The sequence below is a fragment of the Trachypithecus francoisi genome, unplaced genomic scaffold (assembly GCF_009764315.1).
Source record: "Trachypithecus francoisi isolate TF-2019V2 unplaced genomic scaffold, Tfra_2.0 Lachesis_group8, whole genome shotgun sequence".
NCBI classification, from domain to species: Eukaryota; Metazoa; Chordata; class Mammalia; order Primates; family Cercopithecidae; genus Trachypithecus; species Trachypithecus francoisi.
Genome location: NW_022681473.1, coordinates 103,544,436 through 103,568,648, shown reverse-complemented (window position 1 = coordinate 103,568,648; position 24,213 = coordinate 103,544,436). Strand labels below are relative to the sequence as shown.

Here is a 24,213-nt window from a genome sequence, read left to right as displayed (position 1 = left end):
ATCTTCTGACCTCGTGATCCGCCCATCTCGGCCTCCCAAAGTGCTGGGATTACAGGCTTGAGCCACCGCGCCCGGCCAATTTCATCACTTTTATAACAAACCTCTGCAGCTGAAAAGATTCAGTTTTCATTTTGGAACACTTGCTTTCTTTCCCTATTTGCTGTTTTTGTCTTCACTGGCCTAACACTCACAAACACAAAACACACAGTAACAATAAAACCAAATAAGCAAAAATTTAACTAGGGTGCTACAGCTTGTGAACCGCCAGACCCCACTAAGTGTGAAAGCACTGGCTAGAAGTAGTCATTTTTGCAACTAAGTGCAAAATAATCTATGCATTGGTCACAGTCAGCTAGCTGCTTTGGGAGAAGATTTTTCATTTGTGCATTGGTTGTTGTTATTTTTCATCTGTGTATTGCTTGTTGTTTGCAACTTAAGGAAGAATGATACATTCAGTTTCCTATTGACTTTATCCACATGCAACCTTGTATTTTTTAAAAATTTGTTTTTAAACATGTTTATTCCTGGAAACTGGCCTCATTTGGTGGCTAGGATTCGTGATCTTCTTAATCCCATGACACACCGAGATTCACCAGTTTCCTCAAAAGAAGTTATCTAGGAATATTTCTCTTTCTAGGATCTCCCTTGGTTAAGCTGTTAGTCTTGTGTTTATGACTGTGATATAAAAGAGTGATTAGAATTAATATACTCCAGGCCAGCGCTCCTCAAATTAATATGCATAGGAATTATCTGAGTCTCTTGTTAAAATGCACTTTCTGACTTAGTAGGTCTAGTGTGTTTGAGATTCTGCATTTTTAGTAATCTCCCAGGGATTGTCAAAATTGCTGGTCAACACTGCATAGTAAAGCTCTGAGGGGACCGACCGGTGGGCAGGTGTCCTAATTATATTTTTGGTCAATTGGGTGCTACTGAAAACCCTCTTGAGTCACACTGGAAAATGTTGTGTCCTTTGCCTTCTAACTTCTGAAATTAGCTCTTTGCTGGTCTTTCCTTAGAAGGCTGCTAGACATTAAGTGAGGTTTATAGAGGCAAGTAATGCTCATTTCTTCCTTTAAAAGGGGAACACTGATGCCAAAGCCCGTGCACCTGACCTCTGAAGTATTCTCAACTCCTGCTCACTCTCTTTTTCCTTCTCCTGAGTTCTGATTCCTCCTCTCTATACTCTTTTCCCTGACTCTTATCAGCTCCTGAGCACTCTGGGGCAGTCTCTTAACTGATCCGCCTGACTCCAGCCCTTTTCCTCCTCAGCCTCCCATCCCTCTCTATATAGAAGTTATCTTTCAAAATACAGGTATAATCATTCCCTGGATTAAAATCACTTCATGGCTCCCTGTTAATTACAAGATAAAGTGCAAATTCCCTAGCCTGGCATGCAATGTCATTCAATATCTGGACCTAATGACCTTTCCAGAAAATGTTCCTTCTTGTCATTATTCAGAGCACACTGTGTTCTTCACATTGTTTCAAATATGCCACAATCCTCCTTTCAGATTTCTCCTCCTTCTTCCCCCTCTCTAGAAGCTGCACCCTCGTCCCAACTGAGCTGGTCATCCTTTTCTATGGCACCCATAGCATATTAGTAACTTGTGACTTACAAGTGTGTGTTCGTTGTCTCTGTGTGTGTGTGTGTCTTCCTTGCAGCATTAGGAGCTTCTTAAAGTAGGGCTGTTTTCTCTCTTAGCACTCCAGGTCCACTACGAAGGCCTGTTTCTTTCCAAGAGCCTTGTGAAAATCCCCGAGACGTCGAAAAGTATTGGCTTCAAAATAAAATATACAATTGGAAATAATTTTGAAAACAAAAGCCCTTTGAAAATATTAATTCAAAATTATATTTAGTGTGGAATATGGATGCTACTTAATATGTCTTGATGTTATTTGGACAAGTTACTTCAACAAGTGGGAGCTCCTAGCACCTGTGAAGTCTTAAAACAGCCTATCATTTAGTAACTTTATTCAACAAACATTTATTAACATTTGCCCTCTTAGCCAATACTGTATTATGCTTTTGAGATACAAAGATGATTGAGATAATGTGACTGCTCTCAAGGAACTAAAAATAATTAAAATAATATATATTTTTTGGCACACAGCTTTTGTGTCAAGACAAGCTGTACAAATACGTGGATTATCCCATTTGCTTCTCAAGATAACCTAGCAAGGGAGGTATTTCATGCCCATTTTATGTGTGAGAAACCTGAGGCTTAAGAGAGTTTAACTTTGAGTTTACCTTTCCCAAGCTCTGCCTAATAACTGGCAGAGCTAGGATTGAACCCAAATCAAAATCAAATGAATGAACTAACCCTATAAACAAATAATCACAGAACTATCCATGTAATGAGCACTGAGACTGAGACACATAAGATTTGTGTCAGTTAGACGTCAAGAAACCTTGACTTGGCATTAGAGCTGTCTTCATGGAGAAAGCTGATGGCTTTGAGCTCAATCCTGCAGGACAAGTAGGAGTTCCTCCATGGTCAGTTTTCCTGCTTTGATGAGTAGATTAGTAATAGGTGGGTTTGATCAAGCAATAAATTAAGAAATTATGTCAGTAACTACTGTCAGTATCAATTACATATTGATTTGCTTCCTACATTCAAGGGTATATTTTTACCTGAGAGTATCTATTATTGTCATTGTATAGTTATCAAACTAAACCAAATATTATTATTTAATTAAATTTTGTGCAACTTTTCTTTGTTCAGTGTCAAATGAAAGGGGAAAATTATGTCCTGTGATGCCATAGGAGCACACCACTTAGTGAAGGGTCGCTTTCCAGAGACCCCAAACATCTTAGACACACCCAGTAACTCATTAGGAAGCAGGAAAGGTCTCAACACCCGATAGCTTTCTCAAAGCTCATGCACTTAGTCCTAAAGGCAGGAATTACCTGTGAGATGTGACAGCCAGCATTCAAGGGAAACAGCAGTGGACACGTGTAAGCCTAACAGACCAAGACTGTTTAGAGCCAGCTTGTCCAACCCGCAGCCCACAGGCCGTACACAGCCCAGGACGGCTTTGAATGTGGCCTAACATAAATTAGTAAATTTTTTAAAAACGTTATCAGATGTGTGTGTGTGTGTGTGTGTGTGTGTGTGTGTATGTGTGTGTTTAACCTTGTCAGAGGCCATTAGTGTTAGTGTATTTTATGTGTGACCCAAGACAGTTCTTTTTCCAGTGTGGCCCAGGGAAGCCAAAAGACTGGACACTCCTGGTTTAGAGGAAGGCCAAGTATTCCTACATATTTTAGTAACTCATGACATCCTCCCTGTATAGAAGCATAGAACAGAGAAAATGGGAAGACAGCAAGCTTTCGTGCAATTTGTCATTTATTTCGTTTAGTCTTAGAGAGAGGTTTAGTTATATGGAAAGCTGACTTTTGTGGAACACCATATTCCCTCAAGATGTTTGGTATCTGAAATACTGATTTTTTTTTAGGTTTTACAGGGAGAAGGGTTTATTGCATTACCAGGCTAACACTAGGCACCCTTCACACCCTTTGAATATGGTGACTGCTCTCTGAACTACTTGTGGGCTTATACAGAAAGGGAGGAAACCCAGATGATAAGTCGTGTTTTTAATGCTATAGATTGCAATTCCAAATGTCTGGTCCTCTCCCCTCATCTGCTATTTACCTTATATGTTTCATGCTTGTGGTTTTTAATTTACAATTCAATATCAATGTTTGATAAAGATATTCTAATTTGCTCTCTGCTTTTTAGTTAGCCTTAGAATTAAAACAATTATAGCTAAACCTCTGAATTAAAAAAAATTTTCAGAAGATTATGGAAGATCATAAGAAGGTCCTAATAAAATAGAGAGTGCATAGATGGTGATGATGCTGATGAAGAATATGGAAGAGAAGGTCATAGTTCTCTATAGCATTTTTGGAGCTTAAATACTTTCATAGGCATTGCTCCACTCAATTCTCATAATAATCCTTTTGGAGAGATAACATCCATTTTAAAATACAGAAACATTCAGAATTTGAGAGTTTTTCCTGTGTTCACCAGCAGGAAGCTCAGAACTACAACAAAAATTCCTGTTTTCCAAGTGTGATGGTCTCATTTCTTCTTAGCTGCCCCCTATTAGTGAAAAATAAGTCACAGGTAGTGTATTCTCACTTATCTCTAATTTCAGTGATGATTAATCAGCAACCCACACTTGGATGATACTAATCAAGTTATTGTTATAATGGCATCAGTTTGTATAGTTACTGTGATAATTGTCTGACATAGGCTTTGCACTGGGGAGTCAGCAGGCATAAGAGTAGAATCTGGAATCTCTCTGGTCCACTGACTTCTCTCCATATGCAATTTCTTCATCAAACTCTGGCTTAAAAGAGCTTTCTACCTCTAGTCTAGGTCTTCCCAGGTTGAAATGGTACCAGCAACCGAGGACAACCAGTTTTAAAAACTAATAATCAGACAAACAAAAAACCACTAGCACTTGCTTTATGATTGACAGATGATAGAGTGAATAACTCAGCAGTAAGGGCCTTAGTCATGAAGCCCAGTTTTCCAGCTAAGAGATTGTCATTTCATGTAATAGTCCAAAGCTACGTGGCTTCCTGGTAGGAGATGTGGATAAGTTGAATGTTGTAGCGTTATTCAGCATGATGATTATCATGGATTTACAGCTGTTTCTTGAACAAACCATATTACACACAATCACAGAATACACTCTAGAATAAGAATATAAAATACCTCTCCCCTCCCACTTCCCCATTTTCTGTTTCTGTAGTAATGTCAGTTGAAACTGACATTCACTCTGAGTCCATATCTGATGTGTTCCAACTGATATCCTTACTTGCTTGTCCTGTCGGCTCTAAGCTTCAAATTTGGAAGGTTTTCAATGACTCTTGTTGGCAGGAGAAACGAACGAGGAGATGTAGAGAGAGACTGCTATTACAGCCAAATTTCAGCCACATAGACTGTCAATACTAATGAATGCCCTTGAAGCAGGTACTGTAAATGCCGTTAAGTTGGAGTTGAGCTGCCTTTCAAGTTTGGGTCATTTGGCAGAACAGACGTCTCCTCTCTAAATACTAAAGACCCTGTTATAGACCTTATTTTATCAGTATCACATATTGGAACGTGCTGGTTGCTGATAGATTGGCTGTTTGGCTTCAGATTCCTTTATATGCTGAGAATGTTACTTTAGTTTTGTTCCTAAGTTATAAAAATGAGATACTATAGATTCATTTCATTAGTTGGCCTTCCTTCTTTTAGCATTGTAAAGCTTAATGTCTTTTCAGCTACCTCATTAATATAGTATAACTGTTAATAGCACTCAATCTAGAATTAAACAGACCTAGGTTCAAATATTGGTTCCATTCAGCATATGTAACTCTTAGTTTCCTTGTCTGTGTAATGGGGATGATAATGGGATATTGAACCATATAAGATTGTTGTGAGGTTTAAATGAGATAATATGAAGAAGGGAAAAAAAAGAAGCATAGCACCTTGCAGAGAAACATTTTTAAAATACATTAGCTATTGTTATCATGTAGATGACAAAAAGAATACCCTCCTCCAGATAGCATTGAGAGTTTTCTTAATATTAGAAAAATTAATAATAAGTGCTGTGGAAATAATTTGTTTTTCTTGCCTCTATACATATGAAGAATAGCAGCCACTTTCCTTTTCTTCTCTTTATGTAATAATTATTGTTACCTGTTACAGTCTTATGATTTTAAACATCTTACACTAGTTGTTAATCTTTTAACACCCTGAAGGCAAATGTAAAGGGGGAAAAACCCAGCTTTTAGTGAGCTGAAATGAAAAGTGACCCAAGTTTAATCACAGTACCTCTTATCAAAGAGAAAATCATATTAAATTGGGTATTTAAAATTAGGGTATATGAACTAAGGGAAATACGCGTTATCTCCATTGAGACTTGAGGATGGGGTTGTAAATAAATGCAATTTAAATAATTTTGTAGAGAATAAACTAGTAAGGCTGGGCACAATGGCTCATGCTTGTAATCCCAGCACTTTGGGAGGCCGAGGCAGGCAGATCACGAGGTCAGGAGATCGAGACCATCCTGGCTAACACGGTGAAACCCCATCTCTACTAAAAATACAAAAAGTTAACCAGGCGTGGTGGTGGGCGCCTGTAGTCCCAGCTACTCGGGAGGCTGAGGCAGGAGAATGGCGTGAGCCCGGGAGGCAGAGCTTGCAGTGACCTGAGATCCTGCCACTGCACTCCAGCCTGGGCGACAGAGCGAGACTCTGTCTCAAAAAAAAAAAAAAAAAGTGTAACTAGTAATGGCAAGTATTGTGAACAGCCTACATCTCTGATATACTTATGACTCAGGGGAATTGAGAAGTATCCATTAACGTAGAAGAGACCACAGTAGGGTCACCCATCCCCATGGCCTCGAAATCCTAAATTTTTCCTTAATTTGGTTAGGGAAAGCCAATGTTATATTTTCTTACAGAATAAGAGCTCACCAGAGGCTGCCGCAGTATATATAATAAGTAGTTTGGCTACTAAGATCTCTTCTGGGGTAAAAGAGAAATCTAAGTTCCCTTAGATTTTATAGGAACAGTAGAACCTAATATTTGCATCTTCCTTTGTGGTTTTCAAATATGCGTTTTGAGTTGTAATCCAGTAAACCTTTTGTTTTAGCTGTGAATAGCCTGTGGTTTGGGAAATGTAGATAGTTCTATATTGAATTAAATCAGTCGCTTCCTGTTATCCCAGACTTCAGATAACTTTGGGACCTGTAACCAACACACCAGATGAAGTGAGGGTTTGTGCTTCATCAGCTATCAGCTGCTATTTACACAGTTCATCCCCTTTAAAAGAACGTGAGTTTCCTTCTCAATAGTCTGTGCTTGTCGACAGTGGAATTTTGTATGACTGATTTTCACTCTAGAAAGCAGTCATTTAATATTTCCTCAAGTATAATATCATATTATAAATTCATTAGCAAAGTGGTTGATACAGAAGATCAACAATTGACCTTCAGCACAACTCCATTTTGTCTAAAAGAAACTTCATATGTTTTGAAACACTGGAATACCACCCAGCTTTGAATTGCTACTAAAGCAGCTCAATCTAAAACTATTCTTTTTTTTTTTTTTTTTTTTTTGCCATAAATGAGCATCACAGAATCAAATCCATTGAGAAGAAACTGCTTGCTTTGCCAACACAATTAGTTTTATAAGAAGCCTCTGCCTTCAGATTGTTCTTCTCCAAAGTCCACGTTTGTTGGATGGCTGCAGTTATTTTTTAATTAATATTTTTTTTAAGAGCCCCCCTTCTCCCAAGAGCCTCTAAGCAGATTTAGCAGGCTTAAAATGACTCTTCCACAAGGTGATTTCAATGCCATCCACAAACAAATGGAACAGTGGCTTTTCTACTTTGGGGGCTCTATTTTTTTCTCTCTCTCTTTTAATTCTCATAAAACCTGTCCACTGGAGAGAATTTTTCTTCAGGGTTAGCCTATCTTCCCTCCAAAAAAGATGCTATCTTGCTTATGAACGAAAAGGCCATGCAACCTATCCAGCTATGAAAAGGAGTGACAGGGAAAAAAAAAAAAAGTCTCGGGTTTTCACCTTCCAGTGTGAAAAGCAAAAGGATTCAATGATTATTATTATCTTTTATGGTTTATTTTTATATTCCTGTTTCTTTTATTGCCATTAGCTTCTTTGATAAGTGAATTTTAATGGAAAAGCTAATTCAGATCTTCAAGTTTAGTGGATGGGTGTCACTCCACATAAACATTCTATAGAGGGAATTGCACCTCTCCTTTTATGGGATCAGACAGCTCAGACCTTAAGCATCATAATTGCTTGGCCCTTTTTTAGTGGTGTGGGCCCTGATTAAAAAGTCGTATTGAGCTCAGTCTTTTAAAGGAAAGGCAGCTAATGTGATGGTTGAAACTGAAATAGTACAGGCAGGGATGCTATAACTACTTTCTTTTGTCACAGTCTTCCTTGAAAAGAGTTTTCACACATCTAATCAATGTTTTCTTTCACAAGAGATACCCATCCTGTATGTAAATACAAGTTGGACTGTGCTTGATCTCCGTTCTTCAGCCTTAATGTCAAAAACCAATACACACAAAGGTAGAAATGGTTTGATGCATGTTAGTCTTTAAAATCAAGACTCTGGTCGCCTTTGGTTTGGGATGGTATAAGAGATCATTCTCTTGGGAGAGAAAAGCAGAAAGAACTCTTCTTGCAGCTGACGTTAAAGAATTTCATGGGGACAAAAGAAACTTTACATAATTCTTTCCAATAACTTTTCTCCTACTTTACATAATTCTTTCCAATAACTTTTTAAAAACCTGACTACTTTCCAGTGTGTTAAGTTGAGGGTAGAATTGTTGGAAATCTATTCACTAGGTAAGTTTTGTTGGCCTTACAGCTGTGGAAAACCCAGTCTGGGGTCTCTGAAGGAGAAATCTTGCTGTACTGTTTCAGAGCTGCCTCTCCCCAAAGGAACTTCAGAATATAAGGGACACTAGGAGACATGAGGGTTGAGAAAATGAGTCTTTGTGTTATTTGGTGTGGTTGATGTTGAGTTAGACCCTGAGCGGAATGCATTGTGGTGAGCCACCACCCTAAGCATCAGTATTCTTGACTATTCTCCCTTCATGTGCATTTTGGATTTAAAGGTGAAAGTCCGTCTTTAACCCCCTGTGGTTGTCTGAACAATGATTAATGAACCAGATGTGATTCCCTGCAGACCTTTCAAAGGGTGGATGAAGGATGGAATTTCAGCCTTTTTTTAAAACCAGGCCTTTTGCTTAATATTGCTTTTAAAATTAATGTCCTCTTTTGAATGCCAGGAAAACAAAAGGAATTTCTCAAAAGTGTGTGCAGCTTGACACAATAGACCTTAATTGGTGTCAAGGAGATGTTAGGATGAATGGGAAAATGCCCGATAAGACTGAAAAGTGGAACCTTGTTATGAGCTGTCATTTCAACATGTATTTAAACTATAGCAAAACTGAAACATATTTGCCATATAGATCATAATGACTCCAAAGGAGCCATTATACTCTATTATGTAATTACATAATCAAAGCATGCATAGTAATCAGCTTTTGAAATTCAATGCTAATCAAACATACCTATAGTATGTGTTTAAGCAAAAATAGAGAACGTTAATTTGCCATTAGTCAACTAAACAAGAATGTGTATACAGAATATTCATGAATAGCTTAATGTTGTGTCTGATGATATTTTTTGTTTTGTATTCAGGGGAAATCAACAATTTTAATTGAAGAAAAAACCAGCACAGAGGAGGATTACTCTTTACTTGCCATTCAAAAATTTGCCTCACCTTTTACTGATTACAAAAGGAGATTAAATTAAATAAAATATTTTTTCCTTTCATAAGCTCAAGTGACACAACAGTAATTATATAGCAGAAGATTATTTTGAGATCCTGACCATCTCCATGCCATAGGATACAGTGTTCTAAATGCTACATAAAATAAAGCTTTCAAAACAACAACAACAGAAGCCTTTGAATATATATTGCTTTTGTAATTAGCAATAAATCGAAGGTGTTATCCAGAATGAGTCAAGAATAGAAATATCTTGATGACTTGGTCAGGAGGTCTGGCGTCTACTCGTGGCTGGGCCTCATGCTTGCCGTATGATTTCAGGCCTATCTCCTCCCTGGGCCTAAAGTGAGAGAGTTGATCTCCAAGTTTCTTTCTACTCAGTTCTATTGATTCCGGATTCCATAGGGTTCTATAAAAAACAAGGTGATACAGATGAAGTGTTTGCGTCAATATCATATGTTCTTGTTCACTCCATTATTTGTTGAGTTGGTTTAGCTTATTTTTTCTCTAAGCCTGTGGACTGTATGGTTGGCATTCATAATTATTTTCACCATTAAGTAGACAGTCTTTGGAGCAGACAATCAACATATTTGACTTAACTGTTTGGTGTAACAAAACATGGAGAGGATCAAAAAGGTTAAGAGGGGCTTTGTAAACAGCAGACAGATTGATTGCTTTTGATTTTAGATAAATACTAAAGTATTCATGCAGGTTGAAATTTGCCTGTCTCAGAAATAAAGAATTGCATTTGTCTTGAAGAGGTCACACCTTTTACCTTAAATCTACAGTTGATGAGCCCCTTTCTTCGGCCACTGGTTCTCACTGTCTCTTGTCTGCACATTGGATGCCTAAAAATGTTACTGTAATATTTAAATAGAACTAAATTCTTTCATCAAACGCTTTCGTGGCTTGAACTTCGAATAATTTATTTTCAAATTACTTTTACTGTAATTCTTATTAATTCAAATAGGTTTCTGATTTGATATAAAACTCTGTAAATGCAGGGAACAGTTTAATGAATTGAAAGATAGGATTGAGTCTTTTAAAGGAAATGTACAAAATATGCTGACAATAATTGCTTAGATAGAAATCAAATCTTAATGGCTTTGTTAATGATCTGTAGTGAACACTGTGTTTACGTTGACTTGGGGGAACATATGTAGTTACAAAGATTTTTCCCTCTGGGTTTCAGCAGAATCTTAATTTTTTTCATTCTTTTCCTGAAACGTAATCAACTCTGTACTAGCTCTCAGAAACGTTAGCAGGAATTGCAAGTGCCTCTACTGGTGATGGTTTTTTTTTCGGGTAGAGATGAGAGGTTCTGCTTCCAAGCTGGGCACATCCTGAACAGGGTTGTAAAAATAGTAGCCAACAGAAATGAACATAATTGACAAGGCATTTGAGGCTTCAAGTCAGCGAAGGCTCACACTTCTACAGAAAATAAGATTTCCAAAACGTGCTTCTTTGAAAATTTCCAACCTAGGAGGGTAGGAATTTATTACTAACCCGAGCCTCTCATTTGTGTAAAATTTCAAGAACTATAGTGGAGTTTTTAAAGTAATAACTTACTACATTGATCGTCAGCAGAATGATTTTTTTTTTTTTTAACAATCTATAGTTTTGGTTTGACTCCTATTTAGACAATATGACTGTGCTGATTTAATGTTAGGTTCAGTCTTCCACAGAGCAGAAGGTTTTCCTAATATGATTCATTTTCCTAATATGATTTTGCTACTAAAGGAGTAGGTCAAGAGACTTGATTTGCTCTTTCTCTGGGCAAACTGTCTTCCCTTTGAAGAGCTGCCGGTGCTCCTTCTCTATGTCAGTAACAGTTTACGTAGTTGCCATAGTATAAACTCAATTCTGTTCTAACTATGACTTGCCCTTTTGTTAGAGTCTTGACTAGAGAGACTCCCCCGGTGTAAATGAAGTGCTTTATTTATGAACAGCCAGGCAGCGGGGGCGAGAGCTTGTGGTGCTGGCAAAAGGCCGCCATGCACTGGTAATAAAGGCTTTCTCTAGGGGCAGAGTGCCGAGCACTGAAAGAAGGAAGCAGTAGTAAACAAGGTGTTTTACATTCAGAACAGTTTCTCTCTCATCTTAAAGTGTGTAATTGTGTTCTGGATAAAATATGGAAATAAAAAAATCAGAAGTTGCTCATAGGCACATAGCCCTCTTTAAAAACAAGTACATTTTCCAAGGCAGAGCCAGGATGAACCTTGGCATCAAAGCCTCATGCTGGCTGGTAAAAAGTGCAAGCTGTATGGGCTGGAGAATCTGATAGAACCTGGTTCAAGAACCAGCTTGGCCACTTAGCTGAATGACATCAGGCAGCTTATTTAAATCTCTCTGTCTCCGATTTTTCATCTCTAAAGCGGGGATACTGAAAACTCCAGGAGTTTGAGAGAGAAAAGTATGTAAAGCATCCTGCACAGTGCCCAGCCCTGGATAAACATTCGTTCCCTTCCCCATGTCTCGTTTAAGATTTGCCCTGTCACCTCCCTACAGTGGCCATATTGTTGACTGAATAGATTCCAATCCAGGCAAGTGTTTTATGTAATGTCACTGAAATGGAGTTTATAACAAAATGAGGTTTTAGAAAAGAATCTGTAAACTATGTTAATTGAAGATTGAATTAGTAGGGGATTTATGTGCCCGCTGCACCCCCACCCCAACAACTCTGCTGTCATGGTCGTTACTTATCATAAAAATACATTTTATCTTTCTTTAGACGATAAGCTTTCTCTTCATTGTGATGAATGCCCTAACAACTTCTAGTTTACTACACGAGGCTTGCTTGTAAGCGAATGGGACTCTCCAGTGCCATAGTTTTATTTTTAGGAATTGTCTGGCAAATCAGGGAGTTATAGGGAATATAGTTGCTGATACAAATAAAACTCCAGTTTGATTGTCCTCTAAATCTCACCCATAGACACCGATTAGCAGTCAAAAATGTCTATACATGCCAGATATTGTTCCACCCTTAAAATAAATTACCTTCCTGTTAACAGCCTTATTTAATGGCTACACGATATTGTACCTATTTGTTTTCTTTTGCCCAGAACATGTGCTGTTTCTGCCTTGACATTATATCTGCTAATTGAGTTTTAGAAAATCAGAAAGGTTTTAAAAATGGATTCTTGAAGAAGGGCACCAAAGTTGCCTATTTGTACCCTTCTGCTACACATCACATTGTGTTTTGTAGCAACCTAATTGTCATGATATCTATTTCGAGGGGAAATTTATCAAGTCACAGTGCACCCTTCTGTTTGGAAGAAATATTTGAGGATGTGAGCAGAAATTATTTTTACATAAAGGCTTCAGGCAGTTAAGAGTACTGACATACATACCGTATTTTCATCACTGTCATTCACTTCCTTTGCCTCAAATAAATAGGTCATTATTATTCCTTTGCAGCCATCTTATGGCACCTTAAAGCGTGGAGCTCTGTTGAACATAACTGCCGTCCAGCTGACCCATATAATTTATTGGTGATTTTTACAGAATGACATCCTTGGGCCACCACCGTCAGCCAAGGCCCTTTGATCTCTTTCAGCAAAATATTTCATGATCACTTATAATTTTTTGGCATTAGTATTATAACCATGTTAACATAGCTAGGAACTGGCATTTCCTGAGACACTGGATTTTAGGTTAGCCTCAGCAATTTTAGAAACTAGTACAGTCATGATGATGATACCACCATAGATTTGCAGAGCGTATGATGTGCCAGAGCAGAGCAAGGGCAAACATTTGCAGGTGGAAAAATTTTACCTGAATGAATCGCTCAGTAGTGACATGTTAAAATGGTTTGGCCTTATAGTACTTAATTATAAGTGATAATTAAGAATGTTTAGACTTTCCTAGAAAACAAACAAAACCTCACTCTGATTTATTGTTGTCATTGCTTAAAAGACAAAATCATGGACAACACGCCTCTTTTCCCATCCCCTTTATACATGTTTTGTAGCCTTAATGTGAATGTAGTATGCTACTCTCAGAATATACTAGCCTTAGGATTTCAATAAAGAGCTAAAATTAAAGCATACAGTTATTTCCACAGGAACTATTCTATTAAAGCATAATTGAATTGCAACTTGCTTTAAGTCCCAGTGGCTGCAAGATAGTAGTCAGGATTTGTAAGGCCTTGGTTTATGTTGAAGGGATTAATGTCTGTCACCAGGCTGTTCCACATGTACCTTTTGTAAACTGAAGATTATTTGTGTTGCTAATATACTTCCTTTGATAGAAGACATCCCTCCCATAACCCAGTAAGACCCCGTTTGGTATTCTACTCTACTCAAAGCAAGTCCTACGCCTTAAGACAGATATAGCACTTGAATAACACAATTGAATTTTTTCTTAATTTTACTAGATTGCGTGTTACCTGAGGCTGTGAGAGCGGTGGCTTTTCTGTACACACTTTCGTCAGGGCCAGCAAAACCACCTTGAAAAGCTTGCTTGATGGGTAGAAATGTTCTTCTCCTTGTTCTTTTCTCCAATCTGGAAATAAACTTTCTCTCTGCAGCTGGGTTCTGAATTCTGTGTTTGTCACAGTAATCCACTAAGGAAAAAAACATCCGTTCATTTTTTTTCTGATCACCTTTTCTCTTTGTTGTTATTCTGTAACACTGTTCTGCGTACTAAGCTTCCACTGCTGGATCAAGCTATGGGGAATTTACCCTCTCCCTCACCGCAAGCCCTGTGGGCCTGCATTCTCACACCCGGGTTAATTCCCTGGATCAGAGAGCTCGAGGTTGGGTTTCATTTTGGTCTGCTCCTCAAGCACCAGAAATTTTTGTTTATCTGTGGTTCTAATAATTTTTTTTCCTTATCCTTTTAGTTTCCTCTTTTCTAATCCTCTGCCAGGGGCTGGTCTATTTCTAGGTGGATTTGGCTTAGAGCTATCTTAGCCACCCCTCTCATACTTTCCCAGTGTGTCCTAGCAAAGAAAAAGAAAAAAAAAAGGGATCCTTCAACAGAAATATGATAGCAGGTGGAAACCCTCCATTTATTCTAATTGCATCTCTATTTATACTGTCTCAAATTTTCTTTAGATGAGTATTTATCTTTGACCTTTGTTTCATTATGTGGGAACATTTTTTAAGGAGCAAATAATCTGCCCTGAGTTGGTTTAAAACAGCTACGTAGGGAGGTCCTTGAGAGCAGGAGCCTTTATTCTTGGATCCACACCACTCCCAATATGTAATGGCTTAATAAATCTTTGTATTTGATGTCTAGAGAAATGATGATGATGATGATGATGATGATAGCAGCAGCTGCCATTTATTCAGTTTTATGAGAAACTAGACACAGTGCTAAATACTTTATATTTATTATCCATTTTCTTCCCCCTGTCAACCCTGTGGGATAGCTTTTAATTACTATCCCCATTTTTCAGATGAGAAACTGGCTCAGGGACTTTAATTAATTTTCCAGAGATCACACAGCTAAAAAGCAGTCTCTCTCCCCTTCCCAACTGATCTTGACATCTAATGCCTATACCACACTTTTTGTTCTGTAAGTAGGGTTAAGGTATCGGTTTTCACCTACACTGCAGCTTCTTAAAGGCCAGGACAGCATATACTTCTGTATCCCCTACTATGCCAGGTGCGACATGGAACACTGGACAATTACTTCATCCTTTGGTTCTGAATTGAACTCACTTCTCCTCCTACCTGTGCTGTGGATCATTTAGGACATTTATGAGGTGGCCGGCTGCTGTCACTAATCTCAGAAGCAACAAACTAGGGCAGATCTGGAGATAAGCCTTATATATCAGTGAATCTGAAAGCCTGGACTTTTTGACACGTTCTGAGGGAGATTTTCTAAATGGCTGGCAGGGGGTGCTGGGTGAGCTGCAGCTGGGGTGTCCGTTCAGAGATGCCTGGGGCTTTGGGTGAGTCATGAAGGTGTGAGTTTCGGAGAATAGAGTAACAAACTCCAAACCCTAAACCTTCCCAGGATTTTATTGCGATCCCAAAGAGTCAGTTAGGCCTCACTCACACACGATGAACTGCCTATACATTGGGACTGTCAACATCAACTAACAAGACGAGATTATTTATTGAACCCTCCTACCTACTTCTATTAAGTGGCTCCTTGAGTTTCTGTGAGGCTGACCAAATAGCTTAGCTCAAGGGCGGGTAAGCTAAATTTGGCTGTATCTATCTTCCCTACTCCATTTGCGAGAGCTTCAGCATTCACAAAAGCCGGTACTCTGACCTTTCCAATACCTTCTCAGTATACTACTCAACTACACGAAGTACTAGAGGCTGAAACGTTTTGTATCACAGCTTTTGAGAGTATGGTGATTCCAGGCTTAGTATTTTGTCCCTAGGTCTGTCTTGGATTATTAGACTCGTTTTGTAGACTACAAAGAAAGGTATTAGAGCCGTGCTAAATGTTGCTACTTGTGTTCATTTTCTAATATGCCTAGTTTCCACTTTAGTAGATCCCATTGAACGTTTTAATTGATGGAAATTTTCCTCTGACCTTTTCTTCCCTTTTTTTAAGGTGATGGACAGAATCTGTTTACGAAAGACGTGACAGTGATCGAGGGAGAGGTTGCGACCATCAGCTGCCAAGTCAATAAGAGTGACGACTCGGTGATTCAGCTACTGAATCCCAACAGGCAGACCATTTATTTCAGGGACTTCAGGCGTAAGTTTCCATCCCTATAGTTGTCGACGGCAACTTTTTTTCCTACATGTAGTCTTGATAAAGAGATTGCTAAGGCCACCTTTTTTAAATTTAATGTTAGATGCTTAAAGTTTAGTCAATTCTTTAGAGGGAAGAAGAGACAGGCAATCATAATCTTTCTACTTAATAGAAACCTTGAATGGCCCCTTTTAAAAGTAAGGCAGTCTTACTTTGCAATAGAAATTGATTGTAGTAATTCAAGGTGAATTGCAATTGAGTCCCAAATACTTAGCTGACACAAACAACTCAAACAGGGTAAGGCAAGGAAAATACAGCATTCTGAAAGGTAATCCCTTTGGTTTGAAGATTGAAGTTTCCAAGGCAATACATGCCTATAAGCATAAAACCAAGTCTTCTCTCATCATAGCCTTTGGCATATGGAAGTGTCCATATGCTGAAATCTTTCCAAATGTAATATCACAAAAACCAAAATTGCAACAAACTTGTGTAGAATACAAATGGTTCATATGAGTGTCAGGGCTTAGTAAGAGCAAGAATGAAATCTTTTGAAAAAAATTGTTATTGGAGAGCGTCGGTGCCTAACCAAAGCGAAGCATGTCCCTTCCCAGCTGCTTGTCCCCTTCCTCCCCAATACCTCAGGGTCATTCATGACCTGTGGAAAATGTTGATAAACCTAAGGAACATTTAAAAGGTTGAGGGAAGATAAAAGGAAATAAGCCAGCTTCTTTTCTTAAAGTGAATTTTCGTCATATCCTAAGTTAGTCTTTGCCAAAATTAAAAAAAGGATTTTGAAAGAGAACATTTGAAATAAATAAGAGGCCCACATATATGAGTTTTGCAGTGATTTTGATTTCCTGCTTAATGCCTAATCAGTTTCCAAATGTACTTAGGAAACCGCAGGACTAGTTTAAGGCCTCCGTAGGCTCGAGTTCATCCACTTTTGGCAGCTCCACCTCAAATCACAACAAATATGTTAAGGTGAATCCAAGTTAATTAGGTTTATTTTGCTATTAGATTATAAGTTTTTAAAATAATTTTCCTTTTGCTTTTGTAATTAATATGAAGGCCTTTTTAGTTCTGTTTCATCGTTTGAAATCCTTGTTTTTTGAAGGTCTTACTTATACTTTTTTAGGCATTTTAAAAGGCTGTAGGCCCTAGTCCCTGAACTTCCAGTGCCCAAAGGCTGGGGGGCCTGGCACTCCCTGCTTCAGGGGACTCATGACCTGCTTTTTCCTTTTGTTTTCTTTTTGTCTGTCTCTGGTAGAAAACTTGAAAACACGTATGAGTAAGTGCTGAAAACTGACAGCATTTGAAATTGTGCCAAGGTAGAAGGGTGCATATCTGGATGTGTGTGCATATATGTATTTTTTTATTTTTAAAATTCAGCAAGCCAAATCAGCTGGATTTGGATTGTATATATACACTCACACGTGCACTCATATGCATAAGTTTCCTTTGGACAGGGTTATTTGTCTACATGAAGTTACTGCAGACACCCAAAATAGTAAGTCAAGAAGTACCAGATACAACAAGATTTAATACATAATTAAGGAAAAGAGACTGTCCGTCCACCTTCTCACAATCACTCACTCTGTGTTTTGTTTCACAGCTTTGAAGGACAGCAGGTTTCAGTTGCTGAATTTTTCTAGCAGTGAACTCAAAGTATCATTGACAAACGTCTCAATTTCTGATGAAGGAAGATACTTTTGCCAGCTCTACACCGACCCCCCACAGGAAAGTTACACCACCATCACAGTCCTGGGTAAGAAATGCATATGGGGCTTACCCAGGGAAATGGAATGGGGATGGCCCTTACTACCAGACAGCTTACAGCAGCAAGGAAAAGGTTCATGGTGAATTCTCCTGTTCGAACTTGTTTCAGGAAGAATCGCCGCCCATCTTGCTGAATTTTAAAAATAGCCTATTTTACCAAATGCTCTAAGGAATGGCAATCAGCAGTCTTTATAGATTCCACCTGCTCTTGGGTTTCAACCCTCAAGCTTCAGAAGCAAAGATCAAGAGAATTTAGAGCCCTCAAATGAATCACTCACCACATGAAATGTTATTGCTTCTAACTACTGGGATTTTTTTCTTCCCTCTGTGCAGGGGAAGGGGAGATGGGCTACCAAATCTATACCCCATGGCAGAACTCAGTTATGAAATCCACATAATGATTTTTCCTTCTGAGTTACATCCTCGTTTTAGTATTGTTGATCTCCTTTTCATTGGCTTGACTTATGGCCTTGTTTATTGCTTATACTCTAGATTATGCTGTAAAAAAAATCATACCCCATGAACATATACTTTGCCACAAATTGCTGTCATTGGACATAAAAGAGTTAAGAGCGCTTTTACTGATAATAAGCAAATAACCGTTGACAGGCTGCTAGGTGCACCTCCAGTGAGCTGAGTGTCTTCATTTATGATCACCAGATTGTGAGTTTCAGCAAAATCCCAGTAGCCAGGTTTCCATGTTTATATTTTAATATAGTCAGCAGATATTTCTATGTTGAAGATGGTCTGAATTAGTCACCTTTAGACAAGCTTACTCTACTGCATAACACCAGCTGATTTGGAGTCTTGAAACTGAATTTTCAAGGACATACACTATAGCATGAGGCAAGATCTCTGATTTACACCTTCGGGAAGATGATGAATCAAAGTCTATTTGAGGCGGCAGACTGCAGCTTTTCAGTGTAATGATATGAAGATTAAAGAGGAAAGATAAATATGAAGGACATTTTTGCTTGGTATGTGTGCACATATATGTATTTATGGATGTACATATTGAGCTGCTGCCTCATTACTTTACTTCAACACAGCTGTAGAAGGGAAAATTTTTTTATTCATTAAGCTAAAACATAACCCTAATGCTCACATATATGTTTTTGACAAGAGGAGTATTGATTTTAGAAAGTTGTGTTTAAAACCTGTCCATACAATTTCTAATCTGGTCTGTGTTTAATAATAGATGGCTTTCAGGTATTTGTATTTGTCACTATTGTGGTCTTAATCCAGATTAGACCTGTAGAAAGAGTAAGCATGGGAGGTTTTGCTGGGATGACTATTTTGGTATTTTGCAGATGTACCAAATTCACAAGCATACATTTGAAGTTTTCTGTCTGTCTACTTGTATCAGAGTATTTGAAAACGCTCTTTGCTTATTGGAGTAAGTCATTAGCAACACAGACTTCAAATTGACCATCCACTCATCCACCCTTTGACTCATCATCGTTTATGGCATTTCCACAAAAGTGACAGTCATAAAATAAAATCTATTTATGGCATTTTGAATTTTCAGAGTATTTTACTACATATACCTTTACGTATTTATATGTTGTTTTTCACAGAAGTAAAAGGATAATAACAGACGTTAGACATCTTGCCCAGGTTACACAGCACTCAGTAAGAACCAAGAATCTTAGAATTTGGAATAAACCTTACAATTCTGTCTCACAATTACAACATTGGTGTCTTCCAGTCTAGGTTGTTTTCAGTTAAATACCGAATGCTTTTGTTTTAAGATTTTTTTTTTTCCCCCAAAAGGCACACATCTTCTGTTTTTAGGAGCATATCTAGCCATTGGCAAGCAGTTGCTACTGCCTGTCATATTCTGGTGCCTGACACATTTATTCTCAAAACCACTGCATGGATCAGTTTGGCTCTGAATATACCATGTGCTTGGGAACCAGTGTGCCAGCACTAGAATTTTGAGAGGCATTATGCCTGTAATCCTTTAGGAGGTCTGATTATTCTAGAAGCAATAGGTTCCTACTTGTATTTTATAGAAGCATTAACTTGAATATACTCGAAAGTAGCACTCTAAAAAGTAGTAGATGTTCTTTCTGCAGATATTATTCATTCACTTAATATTCTTTCCATTTAATTGACTCCAGGATTCCTTGACAGAGTAAAATTGTTGTCATCAGTGTTTGAGTCTTTCATTTCCCAAAATCTGACAATTTCCACTGATACTCGTATATTCAAACCTTTCTCGTAAGGTTTAGAGTTTTCAGATATTATAATGAATGAAGAATGACTTTAGCATCTTCGTTGCTGTCTGCAGTTCTCTGAAAAGGACTCCGTGTGTACTTACACAGCTGTCAAACTTCTTGATAGGTTGAAGATGCTCATTTTAGTGCATGTGTCTATTAGTTATTTGATGCATTCAGTAAAAGCTTCAGCATAATTATAAGATATGGAGATGGGTGTTTGTTCATGTTGTCTATGCTATTCTATAGTTACTATTATGCTTATGATCTTATCCATGTAAAATCTGAAGACTCTCCTATGATATTTTGCATGCATTTATTGCCTTTAAGGATATTCATTCATGCCTTCCACTTGTGACGATTTTGTTTCTTTCTCCAAACATACTGTAGGACTCTTTTTATACTCCTATTCATGAGAGCAGATGAATGAGACAGAGAATACACTTCTTTAAGATTAATATAGTTACTGATAATAGTAGCTAATATTATCGCAGTCCTGTCCTTCTAAGATTAGTGTTCATTCTTAAGATTCCAGGAACAGGAGAACCTAATTATTTTAAAGGGTCTTAGAGTGAGGTTTCACATACTGATCAGCTCTAAGACTCCTCTTTTGTTGTAATGAATGTGACTCATCTTGATATTGCTGATTTTTGTTAAATGTTGTAGGTGTAATGTTTATAATTAGCACTCTTAGAGATTTGAGGTAGCTAAGAAGAACCTTGACATCTCATTACTGTTTTCTAGTATTTCCCTCTATGTGATTTTCATTCAGGTTTTCATCTATATGCACCTCCTTAGAAATATCTTTGGTTATTTTCATTAATGGCTGCAGGCAGTTTTTACTAAATGTGCTTGTTTAGTGGACCATGCGTAAGTATATTCTCTGGTTAGCAGCAGTTTTAATTCATTTTTCTTATAAATGGATATTAATACTTTACTAACCTTTTGTATTAGAGTAGACATTATGAAGCTAAAGGAAAAACAGGGTAGAATTAGTAGACCAAAATAAGTTTTAAGATTTTCTTGTCCAACCCTTTTTTCAGAAAAACAGATTTAAATCACCTCATTTATATTTTTGAAAGCTTTCCTGCTCTTAAAAAAAAAAAAAAACTGAGCAAAGTCAACTTTGTAACATATCAATAAACTATTATGATTCACATTATCAGATTTTATTTTATAAACCAAACAACTCCCAGTATAAATGCCTATTTCTTCTTCTAACCCTAGCAAAGATCAGAAATACTGGTCACAATCTTGAGAAAACTATTTATGGGCTTTAAAAAAAAATCATTCAGTGATTTCACAGGATGGTGATCTCAACAATAAATAAGCCCTTTATTTTTCTACACTGGGCAAATTTTTTTTTTTTCTTTTTTGAGACGGAGTCTACCTCTGTCGCTGAGGCTGGAGTGCAGTGGCGTGATCTCGACTCACTGCAACCTCTGCCTCCTGGGTTCAAGTGATTCTCCTCCTTCAGCCTCCTAAGTAACTGGAACTACAAGTGCCTGCCACCTCACCTGGCTAATTTTTGTATTTTTGGTAGAGACAGGGTTTCACCATGTTGGCCAGGCTGGTCTCAAACTCCTGACCTCAGGTGATTCGCCCACCTCTGCCTCCCAAAGTGCTGGGATTACAGGCATGAGCCACTGCAACACTGGGCACATTTTCTAGTGCTTTTGAAGTTTTCCACATTTTTACCTTAGCCATAAAGTTGAAGATGATGTCAGCTCTTTGGGCATATAATCCTAGGAACTAGCACTGGTTCAGGACTCACTCTGAAGTGTTATAGAATAGAATGTATCTGTTGCAATTGTTTGGATAATGCCAAACAACAAATAATCCAGATGAGGACCTAGCTGCCTGTCGGGCTCTCAGCCCCCAGATGAAATCTGGAGGAGACATTGGTGAATTTTCCTCGATCCTTATCTGTACCTGCCCTTTTTCATTTCCTTACTCTGGACCAGCAGACATTATTGATAATGTGGAAGGAACCCACCCTCATCTTTATGAACCAAATGGAGGCAATAAAGACTTTCCACCGAGAGATACCATTGAAGATGAACGGGTAGTGAAGGTTAGGAGAAGCTTTGGGTAAGCAGAGACAAGGGGTTTCCAGGCTTAGCATGAAAACGAGATAATAAAGGAAAGATATCCAGGAACACAGGAAACAACTATCTGAGTGTGTTTGAGGCTAAATTCCACTAAGACTCAACAGAGATGCATAGAGGAGTCTTTTCACAACTGCTGGACTGTCGCATCAAGAAGATTCCCATGTTTCCACAGAGGGATCATCAAAGTGTTTCTCCCGAAGTCACACAGATAAAGCAGGAGCTCATCTGCCCCATTCCCTAGGGATTTCCAGGATTGCTGGTGGCTTTCGCCATTTGTCCTCTTTGTCATTTACTAAGAGAGACACCTTCCTAAGGTGCTATCCCATCAGTTACATTGCTCCATTACAGCTCTCATTAGGAACCACTGCATATTTCAACATGAAACATTATTTTCATCACTCTTATTTTTTCCTGGACCTTGAAAGGTATTTTTTTTTTAACTTTCATTCCTCCATTTGTTGAGAAGACACTCCTCTATTTGTTATACCTTAGTTGTTTTGTTTTCATTTTTTCTTATACCACTCTTTAAGGTCTTATTTTCTTTAGGGTTTTCCTCTGACACTTGATCTAACAATAGCATGTAAAAAAATTCCTATAATACTGCACTCAGAATGCATTAATATTTATTAATCCTAAACATCTAGTCTCTCCATGTATCCCCTATCTACCATCTAGGTATGTGTGATGAAAATCTATAACCTACCTGACTATCATCTAGCATGGATAAACTATGTGAAAGATACAGCTAGTTGAAGTCATTCCATTTCTTTTGTTACAGCCTTTCTGTGTTTCATAAAATGCTAGCAGATGTGAAACTCTAAATTGGATGTTAAATTATCTTTTTGTTTATTTTTTCTTAAAATGTAAACTAGGGTAGTTCTTTGCCATGTTTAACTACTCGTTTGGGCCGTATCATATTAGCAGCACATCCATTTGAGCAAATATGTTGTTTTCCTTGCACACAGGAAACAAAGAAGAGGGATCTTTTGGGTCTACTCATTACACCCACCACCACCAACAGCACCAAACACTATCTTGCTAAGGAAGTATGTGCAACAAATCATTTTACTTTTACTTTTCTATCATTCTCTACAGGAATTTTCAACTGCTCCAGATAAGTCTTCCTGTGGGCAGAATTTTCACATTGTGGACTAGAACAGTTGGAAATCCCAAATACATGGTTTAATCCCATAATTTATTGAAGCAGTATCAGAAATTTATTATTCAACTTGATCATCAGGATGGCATGTTTATACATATTTAATTTCTTGTTTCTCTTCTGAGTTGAGAAACATTAATCATAAGTCTCGGAACAGTCTTGGCTTATTCATGGTGGTCAGGACACATATTCTTAGATTCACTGTACTGAATTCAGTATTCTTACTGATTTTTATTTCCACAGGCTCAGTCCTGAGGTAAGGTTGCATATGAAGTTTTACTGTCAACTCAGTTTCATAAAAGATAACATATTTTGTTATCATCATCATCATCGTCACTATCCCATCACTATCACACTACATACTCTTGATTTGATAGTCAGTATTTTAACTCCCCAATCCGTTATTTTGACCATTTTATCACATATATATTTAATATGCTTACAGAAGGGTGGTTTTAATTCTGATATGTAAATCTACTTATAAGCACTTAAGAGTCTCTTTCGTCTTTGGTTTCCAAAATCTGGAGCACTGGAATTCAGAATATGGAAGATTGCTGCAAACTAATTGGCATTTCTTATATTACTGCATCTTCATATCCAAAAGATTTTATTACTACATTATCCATCAGAGGTTATGATTACATTCTGGATCTCTATGAATCATTTTAATTACATGGAACTGGTTTGAGGCACAATTTTTCTGTGCATTTTATGGTGAGTGATTCTTTTAAGGACTCAAAGATTTTTTTCTTTGCTCCGTTGACTTTGGAATCTTTCATTTGAAGATTGAAATTCAAGAGTTGAGTTCAAGGAGAAATACTGCTTTCAGGGGGTGTCTGGTAAGGATGATCATTTCAATAGTATGTACTCCTCTTTTATATCTACTTTCTGGTTAATTTGTGAATGACTGGTGACTAATATCTATATTGATATAATGTGCTCAGTGATAAGAGTGAGACATTGG

General features: G+C 37.8%; 1 protein-coding gene across 6 annotated transcripts in view; it reads left to right on the top strand.

Moving 5' to 3' along the window:
- Positions 1-24,213, top strand: part of CADM1 (cell adhesion molecule 1) — a 336,635-nt gene that overhangs the window by 253,851 nt on the left and 58,571 nt on the right. For all 6 annotated transcript variants that reach the window (XM_033207453.1, XM_033207452.1, XM_033207450.1 and 3 more), the window contains exons 2-3: positions 15,841-15,987; positions 17,597-17,749. In XM_033207453.1, coding sequence (XP_033063344.1) covers positions 15,841-15,987; positions 17,597-17,749 — 300 coding nt within the window. The remainder of the gene's footprint in view (positions 1-15,840; positions 15,988-17,596; positions 17,750-24,213) is intronic.